The sequence below is a fragment of the Peromyscus leucopus genome, chromosome 16_21 (genome assembly GCF_004664715.2).
Source record: "Peromyscus leucopus breed LL Stock chromosome 16_21, UCI_PerLeu_2.1, whole genome shotgun sequence".
Classification (NCBI taxonomy): Eukaryota; Metazoa; Chordata; class Mammalia; order Rodentia; family Cricetidae; genus Peromyscus; species Peromyscus leucopus.
Window position 1 is genome coordinate 20,171,374 of NC_051084.1, and position 16,041 is coordinate 20,187,414.

Below are 16,041 nucleotides of genomic sequence, written 5' to 3' on the forward strand. Positions count from 1 at the left end.
GATAATATTCTAGCTTTTGGGTGTGGGGGTGTGGACTAGAAGGCAGCCAGGAAGGGAGCGTGAGAGACTGGAGGTTGCTGTAGTTGGGGGTGGGGGTGGGGAGGTGGAGAGACAAGGGCAGCTTGTGGAGAATTGTGAAGTACTAAAGGGAAGCGGTGGGAAAATGTAGACTGGGCACCCCCCTCTCAGTCTAGAGAGGTCAGCTTCCGCTGTGACAAGAAGACACTTTCCTGGGGGTGGGCGTGGGGTAGGGATAGGTCTTCCTTAAAGGGGAACATTTGGAACCACGAAGACAAAGCTATTCTCAACTATCCCAATGACCTATTGTGCCACGACACATTTTCTGATTTGTCATTTGGGAAACTGGGAGTTTCTCTTGGGAAATGATGATGTCATATAGGCCTTAGCTGCCCCCGAGTGCCACCGAAGGCTTTTTGCAGTAGGTGGAGAAGTTTTTATCCAATCCCAGGCACATCTGCAGTCCTCCCCCTAGCTTCTAGAAGAGGATTAGCTGGGGTCAAATAAGAATGGAGAGGGCCAGATCATTTCCTCACAGGGTGTTGGCCTCGCCTTTGCACGCTAGGCTAAAGACCATCCCCATCCTGAGTCCCGGGCCCCGGGGAACTGGGTGAGGAGGCGGTTCTACTTTTTTTTTTTTTTTTTCCTTTTGTGTCAAGGATCTTCGAAGCCACTCCTCTCTCAGCCCGCTCCCTGAGGGGAGGGAGAGAAAGTGAACTACAGGCAGGCAGACAGCACGGCTCTTGTGCCCCTAAACTCACCGATGGAAACGCCCTTCATGTCCCGAGGTACGGGGAGGAGTTTGGCCCAAAAGCAAGCAAGACCCAGGTACACACAGTCCAGGTTGACTTGTGCAGGACTTCATCGGCAGCCCGCCTCTGATTGGCCCGAAGTTCTCATGAGCATCCAATGGGAGGAAAGGCTGTGATCGGGCTCTGGTATAGGATAAGAAGCCCTGAGGGTCTGGGTCCAGCCGTTCCCGCACGCCGTTGCTGCGGCTTCCAGCTCTGTCCCCAGAGGCAGTTCCCGCGCGCTCAGACGCCCAGGTTTGCCAGCGGCCACTCCTACAGCCTCCGCCATGGGCCTGGAGCTCTACCTGGACCTGATGTCCCAGCCCTGCCGTGCTGTCTACATCTTCGCCAAGAAGAACAACATCCCCTTCCAGCTGCGTACCATAGACTTGCTCAAAGGTGGGCCGGGTTAGAGGGCTGGGCAGTCTGCAGCCTTGTGTACGGTGCACCTCAGCAGCTCGTGAACGGTGGTCAGGCCAGGTGTGCAAACGAGAGGAAACGCCAGTCGCTCCCCGGAGGAAGCGGTTGTATCAGTTATCAGCTGTGGACTTTTTTTTTTTTTTAAGCTTTGTTTTATGTATGTACGTATGCGTGTGTGTACGGGTACCCCAGAAGGCCAGAAGAGGTCCTTTAGAGCTGGAGTTCTAGGTGATTGTGAGCCACCTGGCGTGGGTGCTGGGATCCGAATGCAGGTCCTCTGAAAGAGCAGCAAGCACTCTTAACCACTTTGTCTCTCTAGTCCCCTCAATTGTGAATTTTTAAAGAGCCTTTGCCTGGTGAATAACATCCCCTCAAATACCAGATGCAAAGTCGCAGTAGAAGCTCTTGGGAGGAGGCGGGGGTGGGGGTGGGGTGGAGAGTGGTGGTGGGTATTGGTGTTGGTGGGGGAGAGCCAGAGCATGAAAATCCCACCTCCTGGCATTGGAGAAAAAAAGTTGAACTAACTCGTTTTCTAAGTGGAAGATCCCCATCTTGCATTTCTGCATTCTGGGGCAGAAAAGAGTTGTTTTACTTGGGTGTGTGATCTTCCACTTAGGGCTCTTGTGTGTCTCCAACCCACCGGAGTCAAGTCCCAGGCTTGCTTGCCATTCGTGTGTGTGTGTGTGTGTGTGTGTGTGTGTGTGTGTGTGTGTAGTGTGGTGTATGTGTAGTGTGTGTGTAGTGTGTTTAGTGTGTGTGTGTAGTGTGGTTGTGTAGTGTGTTTAGTGTGTGTGTGGTGTTGCGTGTAGTGTGTGTGTGTGGTGTTGTGTGTAGTGTGTGTATGCGCGCGTACGTGCGCGCGCTCTGTGTGCCTGTGTGTGTGTGTGTGTGTGTGTGTGTGTGTGTGTGTGTGTGTTTTACTGGGGACCAAATTAGGATATCTATCATACATGCTCCCATTGAACTATACTCCCAGCCCTCTTTCTACTTATCATTTTGAGACAGAGTTGCTGACATGTCCAGGCATAGCACTCACTCTTAGCCCAGTCAAACGCTGAGCCCACAGAGCTGGCGTTGCAGGCTTGCCAGGCTGACTTCACACGCCACCTCCCCTTCTAGAAGTTTGCTTTATGGCGGTTTCCAGTCAGCTAGAGGGCTGTGTGAAGGGACAGTGGGAGAGGCCAGCACTCAATCTCGCTGAAGCTGGAATGTTGCTCTGGTTAGCCTGAAAAACAAAACAAACAAACCCAAGAAGGAAAACCAGCCTCTGAAGCAGAACTCATCAGTGGAGGCAGGGCTACTGCTGGAGGACAGGCAGAGAATCTCGAACTTCCTGTTCAGCTGAGTCCTCCTGCTCTCCACTTGGGCCACAGGACAGGGGCTGTGCATGGGCAGTTTGTGGAAGGAGTGGACAAAGGTGATACAGTCCATTCAGTGGAAGGAGAGAGAGGCCCACAGATGGATCTAGAACCTGGCTTCACCAAATGCCCCCTGACTCTTCTCACATCGACTGGGCAACCTCGCTTGTTATCATCAGATCTGGCTTAGGCACGGTGGTTGGGAGAGAGGCAGTGAGTTTGGTCTGGGAACCGCAAGTGAGGAGGGAACTCTGAGGGCTTGGCACAGAAAAGGAAGAAGTGAGCTTCTAGAGGCCAGATGGCTGAATGGGACACTCGGTCCTGGCAAGAGCCGGCGCATTGTGCTGAGAACTGAGATTAGAAAGGGCTGGAGCTCCGGGGTGTGCACGGGTCACTTAGTCTGGTCAGAAGAACCCACCAAGTTCTTGCCTAGGATAGGAAGATGGATCGGAGCCCAGGAATGAGACTGGGTGTCTGCATAAGGATGACGGTAAGCCATAACTGCACAGAATCACCTCCTTCCCAGACTCAAGCGGACACCCAGGCTTCACAGAGGTGAAGGCAAATGGATTCGTAGGATCAATATTTGTGATAGGATCAATATCTGTGATCCACTGGCCATCACGGTAACTTCCTCTTCCCTGAGGCTTCTTGTGGGAAACTGGTGCCTGAATGTCGGGAAGGTTGCAGGCAGACCTCGAAGAGCCTCGGAGTCCTCTTCCCTGACCTCTCTGGTCTCTCTGCAGGCCAGCACTACACGGACGACTTTGCCCAGGTGAACCCCTTGAGGAAGGTGCCAGCTTTGAAGGATGGGGACTTCGTCCTGGCAGAGAGGTAATGGGCTCCTGGCTTGCAGTCAAGCTGTGTGAGGCAGGCCACCTGCCTGGGCCCACGGCCAACAACACAGACTATGGCTTCTGTGTCAGCCCCAAGGGGTAGATGATCAGATCAAACTTAAACAGGTATCTGGGGCTTTTGAGAGGGTCTTTTGAAGACATGGTATGCCTCCCTCCCTCCCTCCCTCCCTCTGCATTTTATGGATGAGGAAAGTGAGCCTGGGATATAGGTAGGCTGCCTCCTAGCCCCTCTCTGTTAGCCCAGCCCTCAGGATCAAGGACAGTGCCAAAGAGAGAGTGGCTGTGCCAGGCGCTGCAAATACCACATCTACTACATATCCTGGGTGTGCGTGCGTGCGTGGGGGTGGTGCTGCTTCCCTTGAAGCCAAAGGGGGGGTCACCCATTGAACTTAGTTCTCTTCTGCTGAGCACCCAGGAGCACCAGGTCACTGTCCATCCTTGGAGCTTGAGCAGAACATCATCTGGGCCTGCAGGGAACTCACATTTTGGAGGGAGGAGTGACAGGAACACGGCAGGTGGAGAGGAGACAGGTTGGGGGTGTGATGTCAGGTGAGAGGCTAAGAGGGAAGCCTGCTTCCGAGGTGGCAAGCAAGCAGGACCTTCCAGTACTGATGTGCCAGGGATGTGGGCAGCGAGTTCTTGCAGGAAGGACCAAGGTGAAGGCCGTGCCGTTGGACCATGCAGGGGTACAGACCGAAGGACTGCGGCCAGCACTGCTGGGGTGGAGGAAGCAAGCACAGCCGTGGAGGGAGGTGGTGGAGAACAGGGAAGGGCTTTGACCTTTCCTGTAGACAGGAGAATCTGAGCAGAGGCCAGCTCCCATCCCCCTTGTGTTTGAAAGGGTCCCCAGGCTGGATCAGAAGGCATGTGGCGATTCAGGTACAAGACACTCTGGCCCTAGACCAAGGTGACTTAAGAAATGACCAGGGCATGGGCGGGAGAGATGGCTCAGAGGTTAAGAGCACTGCTTGCTCTTCCAAAGGTCCTGAGTTCAATTCCCAGCAACTACATGGCGGCTCACAACCATCTATAATGAGATCTGGTGCCCTCTTCTGGTGTGCAGGCATACATGCAAACAGAACACTGTATACATAATAAATAAATAAATCTTTAAAAAAAAACCCCAAAACACAGTGTTTTTTTTTTAAAAAAAAAAATGACCAGGGCATGTTCTCCTCCCCTCTGCATTCCCCCAGTGTGGCCATCTTGCTGTATTTGAGTAGAAAGTACAAGGCCCCTGACCACTGGTACCCCCAGGACCTTCAGGCTCGAGCCCGCGTGGATGAGTACCTGTCTTGGCAGCACACCGCCCTTCGAGATGGCTGCACCAGGGCCATGTGGCAGAAGGTGAGCCATAGGGACAAAGGGGCAGGGTTACCTCTCGGGATGCATCGGAGACGATGCTCCCGGTTAAACATGAAAGCTCTTGGCCCAGTGATATGCCTCCGTGGTGTAGAGGCAGTTGTCACGAGGCCTGACATTCTGAGTTCAATCCCTGTGATCCACAGAGAAGAAGGAGAGGGACCCCCACAAGCACGCTGTGGTGAGGGAGGCATGCACATGCATGTGTGAGAGCATGTGTGCAATCACTCGAAATAAATACATAAGTATACAAATTAAATTAAATGTTCTGTTTAAACGTTTAAACTTGGGGGTCTTAGAACTCCAGCATGGAATGTCAAGAGTTTTCATGCTAGTGGCCCTCCTGGGCACTGGCTTTAGCCCAGTAATTCCCTCAACAGTGTGTCAACTACCCTGTCTCTCTTGAGAGGTCCCGCGGGAAGTGAAAGGGGATCCGGAGTGGGGACAGGAAGACCGCTGCTACACCGGGGAGTCGGGTGGAGGGAGGGCTTTGTGTTGAGGTCTTGGTCCCGAGAGCCAGGAGGGACTTTACCCAGGAAAAGGGCAAGGAAAGGTCCTGGGAGCTGAGCTGGATGGATAAGAGGGCGACAAAAGATGAGCATTGGCAGAAGCCAAACCTTTCTCTCTGCTGGTCCACCAGATGATGTTCCCCGTGTACCTGGGACAGCCGGTGCCCCCCGAGATGTTGGCGTCCACGATGGCTGAACTGGACCGGTGCCTGCAGATGCTGGAGGACAAGTTCTTGCGGGACCAGGCCTTCCTTACCGGACCCCACATCTCTGTGGCTGACTTGATGGCCATCACGGAGCTGATGCATGTGAGTGCCGTGGAGTGGGGGGGAGGGGGCGACCTGGTGAGTGAGGGTGGGTCCTGGGAGGGAGCCCTCGCTCATGCCAACTCTCTGGCTGTGGGGCCCTGCATAAGTCACTTCTCCCTCTGAGCCTTGGTTGTCTTCATCCAGAAAGTGAATTTTAAAGTGTTTGATTAGCATATATTTTACTGTGCATAACAATGGAGTCTCGTGACGACACTTTCAGACGTGTACATAATATAGTTGGATCACATTCACCCCTCGTCCATCTCTGTCCTCCTCCTGCTGATCTGTCTCTCACTAGCTTCCATTTTACTATCATGTTGGGGTGTGTGTGTGTGTGTGTGTGTGTGTGTGTGTGAGTGACAGCGAATTTCATCAAGGTGGCTTACAGGTGGATGGGTGAGGATTTGTTTACAAAGCATGGGCACCTTACCAGTGGCCACTGAAGAAAATGTCTCCCTTTCCCAACAACCATTATCCTCAGAGGGGGGTGAGACCTCAAGTTTCCATCATCACTCCATGACAGGACGCTAATGGGCCCCCTATGCAAATGCTATGCTAATTCATTCCTGGAAGTCAGTGATCTATGTGACTCCTTTCCCTTTTCTTCAGTCTCTCATCTTCTTCCCCAGTATTTCCTAAGCCTTGGGAGGCGTGAGATGAAATGCCTGATTTGTGACTGAGCTTTTGACCATCACTGATTCTTAGCATTAACCAGTCAATCCTTAGAAATTCTTTCTTGGAGGCATTGAGAGGGGCCTCGCACACGGCGGAGGAGGGACGATGTAGTGGGGGGGGGGGGGACGACACCGAAACCGGCCATGCTGCCTTGTAGATGGTGGACCTTAGCCCCTCTCCTTGGCTTCTGCTCCCTACAGCCCGTGAGTGCGGGATGCAAAATCTTCGAGAGCCGACCCAAACTGGCGGCATGGCGCCAGCGTGTGGAAGCCGCGGTGGGGGAGAGCCTCTTCCAGGAGGCCCATGCGGTCGTCCTCAAGGCCAAGGATATGCCTCCGTTGAAGGACCCCACCTTTGAAGGAGAAAACATGAAGCTCTCGGGATGCAGTGTTTGTTTCGCTGAGGAGAGGAGACGGAACCCGTGGCGCCGTCAAGGGAAACGTCAAGGGTTGTGCAAGTGAAGAGATGAGGCAGAATGTCTCTTTGGCTGCCACCGGGACATGAAGTCTCTGGCCCACAGTTTCCTTTAGACAGGGATGTGTTCCTTCTGTGTCCCCAACCCGCTTTGTGCTGTGACATTAGCTTTTACCTGACTCTGGAGAGAGTTACAGGGAAACACTGGGGAACTGCTTACCAGGCCATGCTCCTCTTTTGAAACTTTACAAACCATTGAACGTGCAGCCTTGCCCCCACCCTCCAAGCCATATCTTTCTGACTGCATTCGTTTTAGACCCTCTCCTGCTCTCATATGGACACACACATGCTGCCCCCGTCCCCGTCCCCGCCCTCCCTGTGCCCGTGTTCTTTGCCTAGTGCCCTTCCTGTATTTTTTGACATTTGGCACCGTGTGACCCCGCTGGGCTCCTCATTCCTGTCCTTCCCTTCCTCAGTTTTAGCAGGCAGGATCTATGACCCCTGGGTTAAGCACATGTCACAGATGGAGAGTGTCTAGGGAAAGGCCTTTGTCCTCTGGGTCTTTCTCTACCCTTGGGGGTGATCCTGCCTGCCATAGACAGGGTGCAGGTCTGGTTCATGATGTTCCTTGCAGGGGTGGAAGTTTCTGGCAATGTCCTGACTTTCCACATGCGGCCAAGCAGTGTTGCTCGCTCCAAGTCTTCTAACGCTGGCTTCTGTCTTCTGCGTGTCTCCAGCTCCAAATTGTCAAGCTACTTAATCTTGTGCCGTAGGGCCTCGGCATGTGCATTACCTAATAAATAAATTGCTAACAGAACGAGTGATAGTCGAGTCTCTCCGCCCATTTGTTTCCGTTTCCTTTAGTATGCACACTTAGATCGCCTTTTTTGTTTTTTGGGGTTTTGGTTTTTTTTCAAGACAGGGTTTCTCTGCATAGCCCTGGCTGTCCTGGAACTCCCTCTATAGGCCAGGCTGGCCTCAAACTCACAGAGATCTGCTGCCTCTGCCTCCTTGGTGCTGGGATTAAAGGCTTGCGCCACCACCACCCAGCTCAGATTGCCTTGTTTTAAATAAAGGCTTTGCTACCCTCTGGTGGACAGTGGTTCATCACTCACAGAAGAGGCTACAAAGTCATAGGGACCAGGGAGAGAGGCCCTTGCCCTAGGGTCCTGCCCAGGCACACCTCATCCACAGGTGATACTGTTGTGCCCAGGTCTCAAGGCCCCCAAGCAAGACCACCACAGAGCCAATATCCGATGCAAGCACACAGAGGTTTTTAATAACAAAACAGCAAGCTTGGCCCAACATCCACCATCCGACACTGGGTGGAGGAGAACGGCCCCAGCACTCACTTGAAGGGGTTTATATAGGAAAAGTTTACATGCAGCTTGGGATTGGATGAGGGGGATAGGGGTGAGGCAGTTCTTTGGAGTTACTGACTGAACTATAAGCATGAGGTTACTGATGGCTAACAGGATTCAGGGTATCTACAGAGACATAAATATTTTACTCCCAATGTCCTGCTTTTGTTGAACCCAGGATATACACATTCAGATTTATTGTTCCAGTCCTACTCTCTTCTGAGGGCAGTTGAGCCCATTGCTCCCCATATTTTGTTTTGCCAAGTCCAGGATACATAGATATATTGTCTCAGCCTTATAAGTTGAACTACTGGTCACTTCTAAAACTGCTCGTCAGCAAATACCTTTGGAGGAGAGGACGGGGAAGCCTCTATCGAGATGGCTGCTGACTTTTCCCTTTCAATCCCTGGTTTCTTTTGATTGTTCAAAAGAAGTGTGGTTCCCATATTGAATTTGAAATTATCACCATCACTCAAGTAACTTTAAGCCAGCCTGGCAGTGTGAAGTGCCCTATAGAAACGTATGCGTCGAGGGTGTTTAGCTGAGGTTGAAACAGCGCCCCCTGCTGACTGGGAGGGCCAGAGGCCCTGAAGCTAGGACTTCGGTAATTTGGAGCCAGCGCGCATGATTGCAGAAGAGGAGTAGCCCTGGTAGCCAATCCAGGAGCGCCGTCGCTGCCTGGCCAATGAGAAGCTTAGCTGTGGCCCTCCCCGCCCCCCAATGCCCCGCCCCGCGCCCCCTTGCTGGAACCCCAGCGGCTCTGCGTGCAGTTGCTGTTTTGAGATCCCTCTCGCCGCCCAACATGCCATTCATAGAGTTGGAAACGAACTTGCCCGCTAGCCGCATACCTGCCGGGCTAGAGAAGCGGCTGTGTGCGGCGACCGCCACCATCCTGGACAAACCCGAAGACGTGAGCTAGGGTCGGGGAGCCCTGGGTGCGCGGAGGTAGTGGGCTGGGGGGGGGGTCAGACCTCCCCATGACCCTTACTATTATCCCCAGAGACCCCACCCGCCTGCTGATTTCTGACCTTCCGTGTCCCATCCGCCCTCCTCAGGTCCCTTCCTGGTCACCCTTTCCAGGCGTGACCCTGACGTGACTGACTTCCAAGGTTCCAAGCCAGTGCCCCAAACCCTCATCCCTCAGACCCCCCCACGTAAAGACTTTGGCGCGCCGTCTCCCGGAGGCCAGCCTGGCCTGTCCAAGATTCAGGATTTAACTTTTGTGTTTCCTGCAGCGCGTGAGTGTTACGTTAAAGCCTGGCATGACCTTATTGATGAACGGATCCACAGAGCCCTGCGTCCAGCTTCTGGTCTCTTCCATCGGTGTTGTGGGCACTGCAGAGCAGAACCGCAACCATAGCTCCGGCTTCTTCGAGTTCCTCACCAAGGAGCTGGCCCTGGACCAGGACAGGTATGTAAGGCTAGTCAGGGAACTTATTTGGGACTGCTGTGCCTCCAGAGCAGAGAGATCCGGACTCCGGGCCCGCTGTATGAGGTTGGGAGTAAAATACATTATTTGCTGATTTTAGAAAGCATCCCAGGACCTAGTGCAAGGAGATGCATCTGCTCAGTTAGGCACTGGAACCGTGGGTCTGTGATCAGAATGGTGGCAAGATTTTGATACTTTTGAAGATCTGCAGCCATCCCTGTAAGCCCCGAGTAAGGATGGCTTGGGAAACCCCCAGTGTGTGTGTGTGTGTGTGTGTGTGTGTGTGTGTGTGTGTGTGTGTGTACTGAGTATGTGCTTATCTCAGAACCACTGCGATGATTGCCTCTGCTCTGTCTCTGAATTAGGATGTTTTCAGGGAGAACCTTTCCAGAGGGAATCTGGTTATGTCCTGAGGCAAAGACCTTTGGACTAGATAAGGGCTCCAGGAGAGTCATGGGGTAGCCAAAAGACCATTGGCCCAGATAGCTAACTAAACACCTTGATTTGAGGGCTACCACTTCTGAAAGATCCCAGGTAAACCTGGACACAAACTATTTCCAATATGTAACCTTCTCTTCCATAAAAGTAGTGAGTGGGTCAGGCTAAATGACCTCCCTCCCTCACAAGAAGGTCCCCCCCCCCAAAAAAAAAAAAAAAAAAAAAAAAAACCCTTACACTCTGAGGCAGGGTTAGAGTCTCATATTCCTGGGCCTACTCCATGCCTGTGAGAACCTAAGGGGATCATTTTGAAAGAACTTTCCAGAATAGGGTACTTTTTGGCTCAGGAAAGTTGGTAATGGCTGGTTGTGGTGGCTGCTCAAATTCTGCCCTTAAGTCGAGGAGACACACTACTTTTTAGCAGTACCATTCTCCTGCTCAGCATGGGTCAGGATCTCTACACCCATTATCCCATTTGATTCTTACAAGTGCTTTCCAGGGTCTTCGTGGGCAGATTTGGTATCTTCTTGAGGTAGATAACTGTATTAGACCAACCTTACAGATGGGAACTGAAGGCTTCAGCCCTTCAGCACGGCTCCCCTGGTGCCAGACTGTTACTAGGCACTTCTTTTTATCTCTGTGATTGATGAACCATTTATTCCACAGATTTGAATCACGATTGACCTTTGCCTGGCTTTGAGCTGGGCTTTGATTATAAACTAAATGGCCTGAGCACTGGGCATGCCCACAGAGACCTGCAGTTAGAAATAGGAGGACCATATCCAGCCTGACATATGCAAGTGTGCACAGAATATACTTAACGTATGTGTACCATCGTGTTATGTCTGTCCTGGGCCTATGCATAGCCATCATCTTGCACCTGACTGTGTTGGTGCAAAGATCATTAACTGGGGTGGGCGGACTGGCACAATACCCTGCGGGCTGATATGGGCTGGCCTGGCATCTTACCTGGGCATGTCTAGGGACCTTGGCAGATTCGGAGTTTGCCAAGGAGCTGACATCTCTTTTTCTGCTCCCTAAAGGATTATTATCCGCTTCTTCCCATTGGAGCCCTGGCAGATTGGAAAGAAAGGGACTGTCATGACGTTTCTGTGATTGGAACAAAGAATCCAGGGCATCTGCTGAGCCTCTCCAGAGCCCTTCTCAAGAGACCTCCGGACAGAGTTGTGGCCCGGTAGTTACCACTGCCAAATACTTCCTGTGCATATATGGCTTCTCTGTCTGTGGTTTCATTGCACACTTCCCTCCCCCCTTCCCCAGCCTCCCTCATGAATAAATATGAAATTAAATAAATGAAGAGGACATAATCCCAACATAACTCCTTTGCTTCTGTATTCGCCTCTTTGGCATCCTGGACACTCAGGAGAATGTGATTTGTTCATGAGGGCAAAGGATGGGGTGTTTCCTGTTCATGGGGCTGCTGTTTGAATTTTGCTGAAATCGGGGGTGGAGGGTTTGGCCTGGAAGGCCTGCTTTCTACACTCCTGTGCAGACCATTGGGGACATGAGAACTTCTGGTTTGGCCTGGTGTAAAGAGGATCTTTACCTTGGCCTGGGCTATCGCTGTTGACTGCTGAGCTGGGCCTGGAGAATGAGGCTGGCTGCAATCCAGGGACCATCCCTGGGGCTTCACTGTGTACCCTGACTCTTAACTGATACCTCACTGGAACTGTGCACTTTGCAGAAACCATGCCCAGTGTGGGAACTGTCATATCTGCTGGCATGCCAAGTATGGAGATGTGATTCCTTCCACTAGAAACGGAGCAGCTGCTATTTCCACTCCCCTTCTATGTGGCTTTGTGTTTCAGACTCCACAGGTGGGACGAGGAGGCCAAAGGATGTCTCCATCTCTTCCTTTCCCCGTGTTGTATGCAGAGCTTACAGCTTATAACCCACGGACACCCCTGCATAGTTAGATGGTTGGTCATCCTCATCTTTAGACACCGATAAAACATCACATTAAGTTTCTTATTCTGTAAGCTAATAAAGTTAGTTTCCAGTGGTATTTGCCTAGGCCTTCTGTTGGTAAGTGACCTTGCTGGGGCCTCTCATTCAACGCTCTACCTTGGAGACCCTTTGATCTCCCTTGTATTTTAGCATATTTCCCAGGCTGGGGTGAAGAAGCTACTGACATGTAGTGCAAGGTGAGAGCAGCTGGCTGAGTGATCTTAAATATGGTGCTTGCTATAGGTTTTGTAAAAGTATTGACTATAGATGTGGGGGATAATGGGAGACAAAATCAGCATGTGTGTGTGTGGCTGATGGTGACAGTATTCTTTACTGAGACCATACAATACCTCCAGAGCAGAGTCCAATTCACAGAGCATATTCTAACAACTATGTGAATGAGATGCTGTGCTCAAGCTGCATTGACCAGATGTGAGGTGTGAGCCTCTTTAAGAGGAATGAGAGATTCTAGGAACTCCCCAGAGTCTAAGTAGCAGTGCCCTTATGTTACCTAAGAGGATGATCTCACCCCAGGAGGCTGAGGGGGTCAGTGGCCTTGCTATTAGCTCTCTATCCTAGGGGAGATGGTGGGAATGGACCCAAGTTACTCTTGTTCTTGGAAGCCTTCTCTGAGCTTCTGCCCCCTGAAATTTATGAGGTTTTGTTTCTTTTGTGACACCCTGAGATCAGATGATAGGATGGCCCAGTGCATTGATGTGTGGCCCTTGGCAGGTCACCCAATCTTTCAACCTCACTCCTCCTCTTCATCATAAAGAGAGTGAAAATGAGGTACCAGTACCTTCTCTTCCCACTGCATTTCCCCCAGTATTGACATCCTATCATATCTAAGCCACAGGAGCAAGGAAGGCCCCTGACCACTAATATCCCCAGACCTATAGTCCTAAGCCTTTTGGATGTCTGCAGAATTGCTGTACCAGGCCTGGATGGCACAGGGTGAGCCATGATGATGGTGGGCACAGGCACACCTCCTAGAGAATACTGATTTCTGTTTTTTTAAAAAAAATCTAGGGCTTTAGAACACTAGGTCCTGAAAAGCCAGAGACTGTCAAATCTAACCACCTTGTGTCACAGAACCAAAAACCAAGATAAGGAGCCTTAGCAGAGACTCCCAATGTGCCTGGACCCCTGAGCTCCCAGGAATTATTCCTGTCCCTTGTTGTTGTTGTTGTTATTTTAACATACTCCAGGCTTCCTGGAAATACTTTTGAGGGAGTGAAAAAAAATAGAAATCACATTTGGCTATAGACATTATTCCTCAAACAGGTATTAGGTGAAAAAAATTTCACATTAGGAATAAGCAAAGAGACATTTCAATAATGTATGGAAGTGGAAGAATTTACAGGGAACAGACTGCCAATGCAGAGTGCTTTAGTTGTGTCTTGTCAGAGTATTGTTCCCTTGTTAGGCTGCTCTAGCTCCTCATTGGCCAGTCTTCAGAGAAATGGCTTAAGACTCTAGGTAAAATGGCCCAGAGAACCTACTTCCACCCGTTCCTTGGCAAACAGCTGGCTGTGAAAGCTGGCAGGGTGAGCTTTGTCTGTACCACTTCAGGGATTGGTACTCACTTTCCTGAGTGTAAAGTTGTCTGAATTTGAGATGGAGGTAACTTATTCAAAACCCTGTGGCATGGCTAATATGGTAGAATCGGGGTCATGCCCCTTAAGGGGTATGTGATATGAACCTTTATCTAATCAGGACTTAGGAACTCTGACCTGTTCTCAGAGGCACATGAAAGATGGAGGAGAGCCAGCCCCAGATGCAGCAGGTGGAAGACTTCTTGACATCGCCAACGTGTTTTAGCATCATAGATAGCAGGTCTTCCTGAAGCCAGCCAGCGCACCTGTGGGTGGGTGTCTGTCTGCTCAGGTGGAGACCGAGCTTCAGCATGTTGGCAGCTAAGCCAGGCACAGAGAGTGTGTGACTCTGAGAATGAGATGGTTAACTTTCTTCTTTCCCTTCTTTTGTGTATGGGTGTTTTACTCCACGTATGTCTGCGTACCATTTGCTTGCCTGGTACCCTCAGAGGTCAGAAGGTGTAGGATTGTGGGGGAAGGGCCTATGGAGCCAGGTGCTAGTAAAGCTGGCCCCAAGGGAAAGTGTAGAGGGTGGGACCCAAGTTGTTTACAAAAAAATATGATTGGAGCTTCAGGTCAAGAAAGATGATGTCAGTACATGATTCCCTCATAGACAACACTGTAAATACCATAGACTAGGTGTGTGGTTGGGTAACCTTTAAGCTGATCGATCAGCCCAATGGGGCATTTGTGCCCCGCCCCCCAGTCTTTTTTTTTTTTTTTATGCTTTAAAAGGAGCTTGTGGTTTTTAAATAAAAGAGTCCTTGCCTGACTTGGCTCCCTGCTGCATCTGATTGTCTCCCGGGGGTGAAAAAGGGAGGCTGGAGAACTGGCAAGCAGTGCACTTACCTTTCCTCAGTTCCAGGTCTCCCTTCTCAGGGGACCTAAGTTCCCGGTGGGGCAGGACCCCATATTGGACTCCCTGGGACGGACTTACAGAAAGAAGGCTCTGATCTGCTGTTTGAGTGCTGGGAATTGGACCCCAGGCTTCTGGAAGAATCGCTGAGCTGTGGTGATACTTTGTGCTGAAATGTGGTGATTATTTATATGTTAATAAAGTTTGCCTGGATATCAAAGGAAATAGCCATTAATACAAGTCAGGCAGTGGTAGTACACATCCTTAATCCAATCACTTGGCAGGCAGGGTCTCTGTGTGTTCAAGGACACACTAGGGAACAGCCAAGCATGGTGACACACGCCTTTAATCCCAGTACCGACCATAGAGACCAGGAGGTCTGTACAGACAGGCAGTGACAAGGAAGTGAGGTAGCTGGGCTAAGAGCCAATGAGAGGGCAGAACAGCAAGGCAATAAAGGCATGGGTAGACAGGAAGTACCTCACTTTTAGTAGCTACAGAGCTGGAGAGGTAAGGTTGGTGGCTCTCACTATTGCCCTGATCCCTAAGGCTTTCACCTCTATATTTGGCTCCATGTTTTTTATTTAATAAGACCATTTAGAAATTCGTCTACACGGAGCCACCTCTCCGTTAACTTTATTATAACTGGAACAAAGGGTTAAGAGCATCTATGAGCTGGATGCTCCTCCCAGTACACTTCCTAGGAGAGTTATAGGCGGGTAGATGTTAGTTTCAGGTACCTCTCCATGCAGAAATGCTGGTGACCTCACAGTTCTTCCCCATTCCTATGTCAAACAAAGAGAACTCATTTAAACATGGGTTCTTTACCTCGTCACCTCCTTCCTTGGCATATTAAACCATCATGGGCAGTGAATCTGGCTTATGAAAATTGGACTTATTTGATAATAGAAGTGATATGTAATCTCTTTTCATGGCTTTGACTGAACTTGGAGATGAAAGACAGCCTGGAGAGTCATGCTCTCTATAGCCACATCTAGGCTAATGCAGTTAGTCTTGCTTAGAACTTTTTGAATACTCTGGCTCCTGTACTCTGGTCTGGATGACCTGGGGCAGTCAGTCTTCATTGAGTGCTGAGACGGGCAGGGAATAGGGCTGGCTGGGCTTTCCAGACCTCCTGAGATCCCCCTAAGAACTTAACTTCTTTTACTTCTGCTGAGAATTCTCAGCCATGTGCCTTGCAAAATCACATCCCAGCATGTCTGTCATAGTATTGTAGTGCCTGCTACTGGAAAGGAATGCCATTTTAAAAATGTATTTATTTATTCTTCTCTCATATATTACACCCAGACCAGTTTCCCCTCCTGCCTCTCCCCCCAGCTCCCCTCTCCTCTGATCCATTTCCCTTCAGAAATGGGCAGGCCTCCCAGGGATATCAACCAAACATGGCATATCAAGTTGCAATAAGATTAGGTGCCCCCCCCCCCATATTAAGGCTTGGATGAGGCAACCCAGTAGGAGGAAAAGGGTCTCCAAAGCAGGCAAAAGTCAGACAGCCCCCCACTCCCACAAGAAGACCAAAGTACACAACCATAACATATATGCAGAGGGCCTAACATGCATGTAGGCTCCCTGATTGTCAGTTCAGTCTCTGTAGAAATGCCATTCTTGACCCATTTACCGGCCCTGTCTTGCCTTTGTATTTCAGTGTTTAGAGGTCCAGG

General features: G+C 50.7%; 2 protein-coding genes across 2 annotated transcripts; both read left to right on the top strand.

Annotated features, from left to right (window-relative positions):
- Nucleotides 1–686: 686 nt before the first annotated feature.
- Nucleotides 687–7,538, top strand: LOC114696494 (glutathione S-transferase theta-3). The gene is made up of 5 exons (XM_028874236.2): nucleotides 687–1,208; nucleotides 3,334–3,421; nucleotides 4,641–4,791; nucleotides 5,447–5,623; nucleotides 6,499–7,538. The coding sequence occupies exons 1-5, from the start codon at nucleotides 1,097–1,099 to the stop codon at nucleotides 6,757–6,759; spliced, it is 789 nt and encodes a 262-aa protein (XP_028730069.1). The 5' UTR covers nucleotides 687–1,096; the 3' UTR covers nucleotides 6,760–7,538.
- A 1,258-nt stretch (nucleotides 7,539–8,796) lies between these two features.
- On the top strand, nucleotides 8,797–11,279 carry LOC114696493 (D-dopachrome decarboxylase). Its single transcript, XM_028874235.2, has 3 exons — nucleotides 8,797–8,983; nucleotides 9,309–9,484; nucleotides 10,984–11,279. Exons 1-3 carry the CDS (start codon nucleotides 8,876–8,878, stop codon nucleotides 11,054–11,056), a joined length of 357 nt encoding a protein of 118 aa, XP_028730068.1. The 5' UTR covers nucleotides 8,797–8,875; the 3' UTR covers nucleotides 11,057–11,279.
- Nucleotides 11,280–16,041: the final 4,762 nt, after the last annotated feature.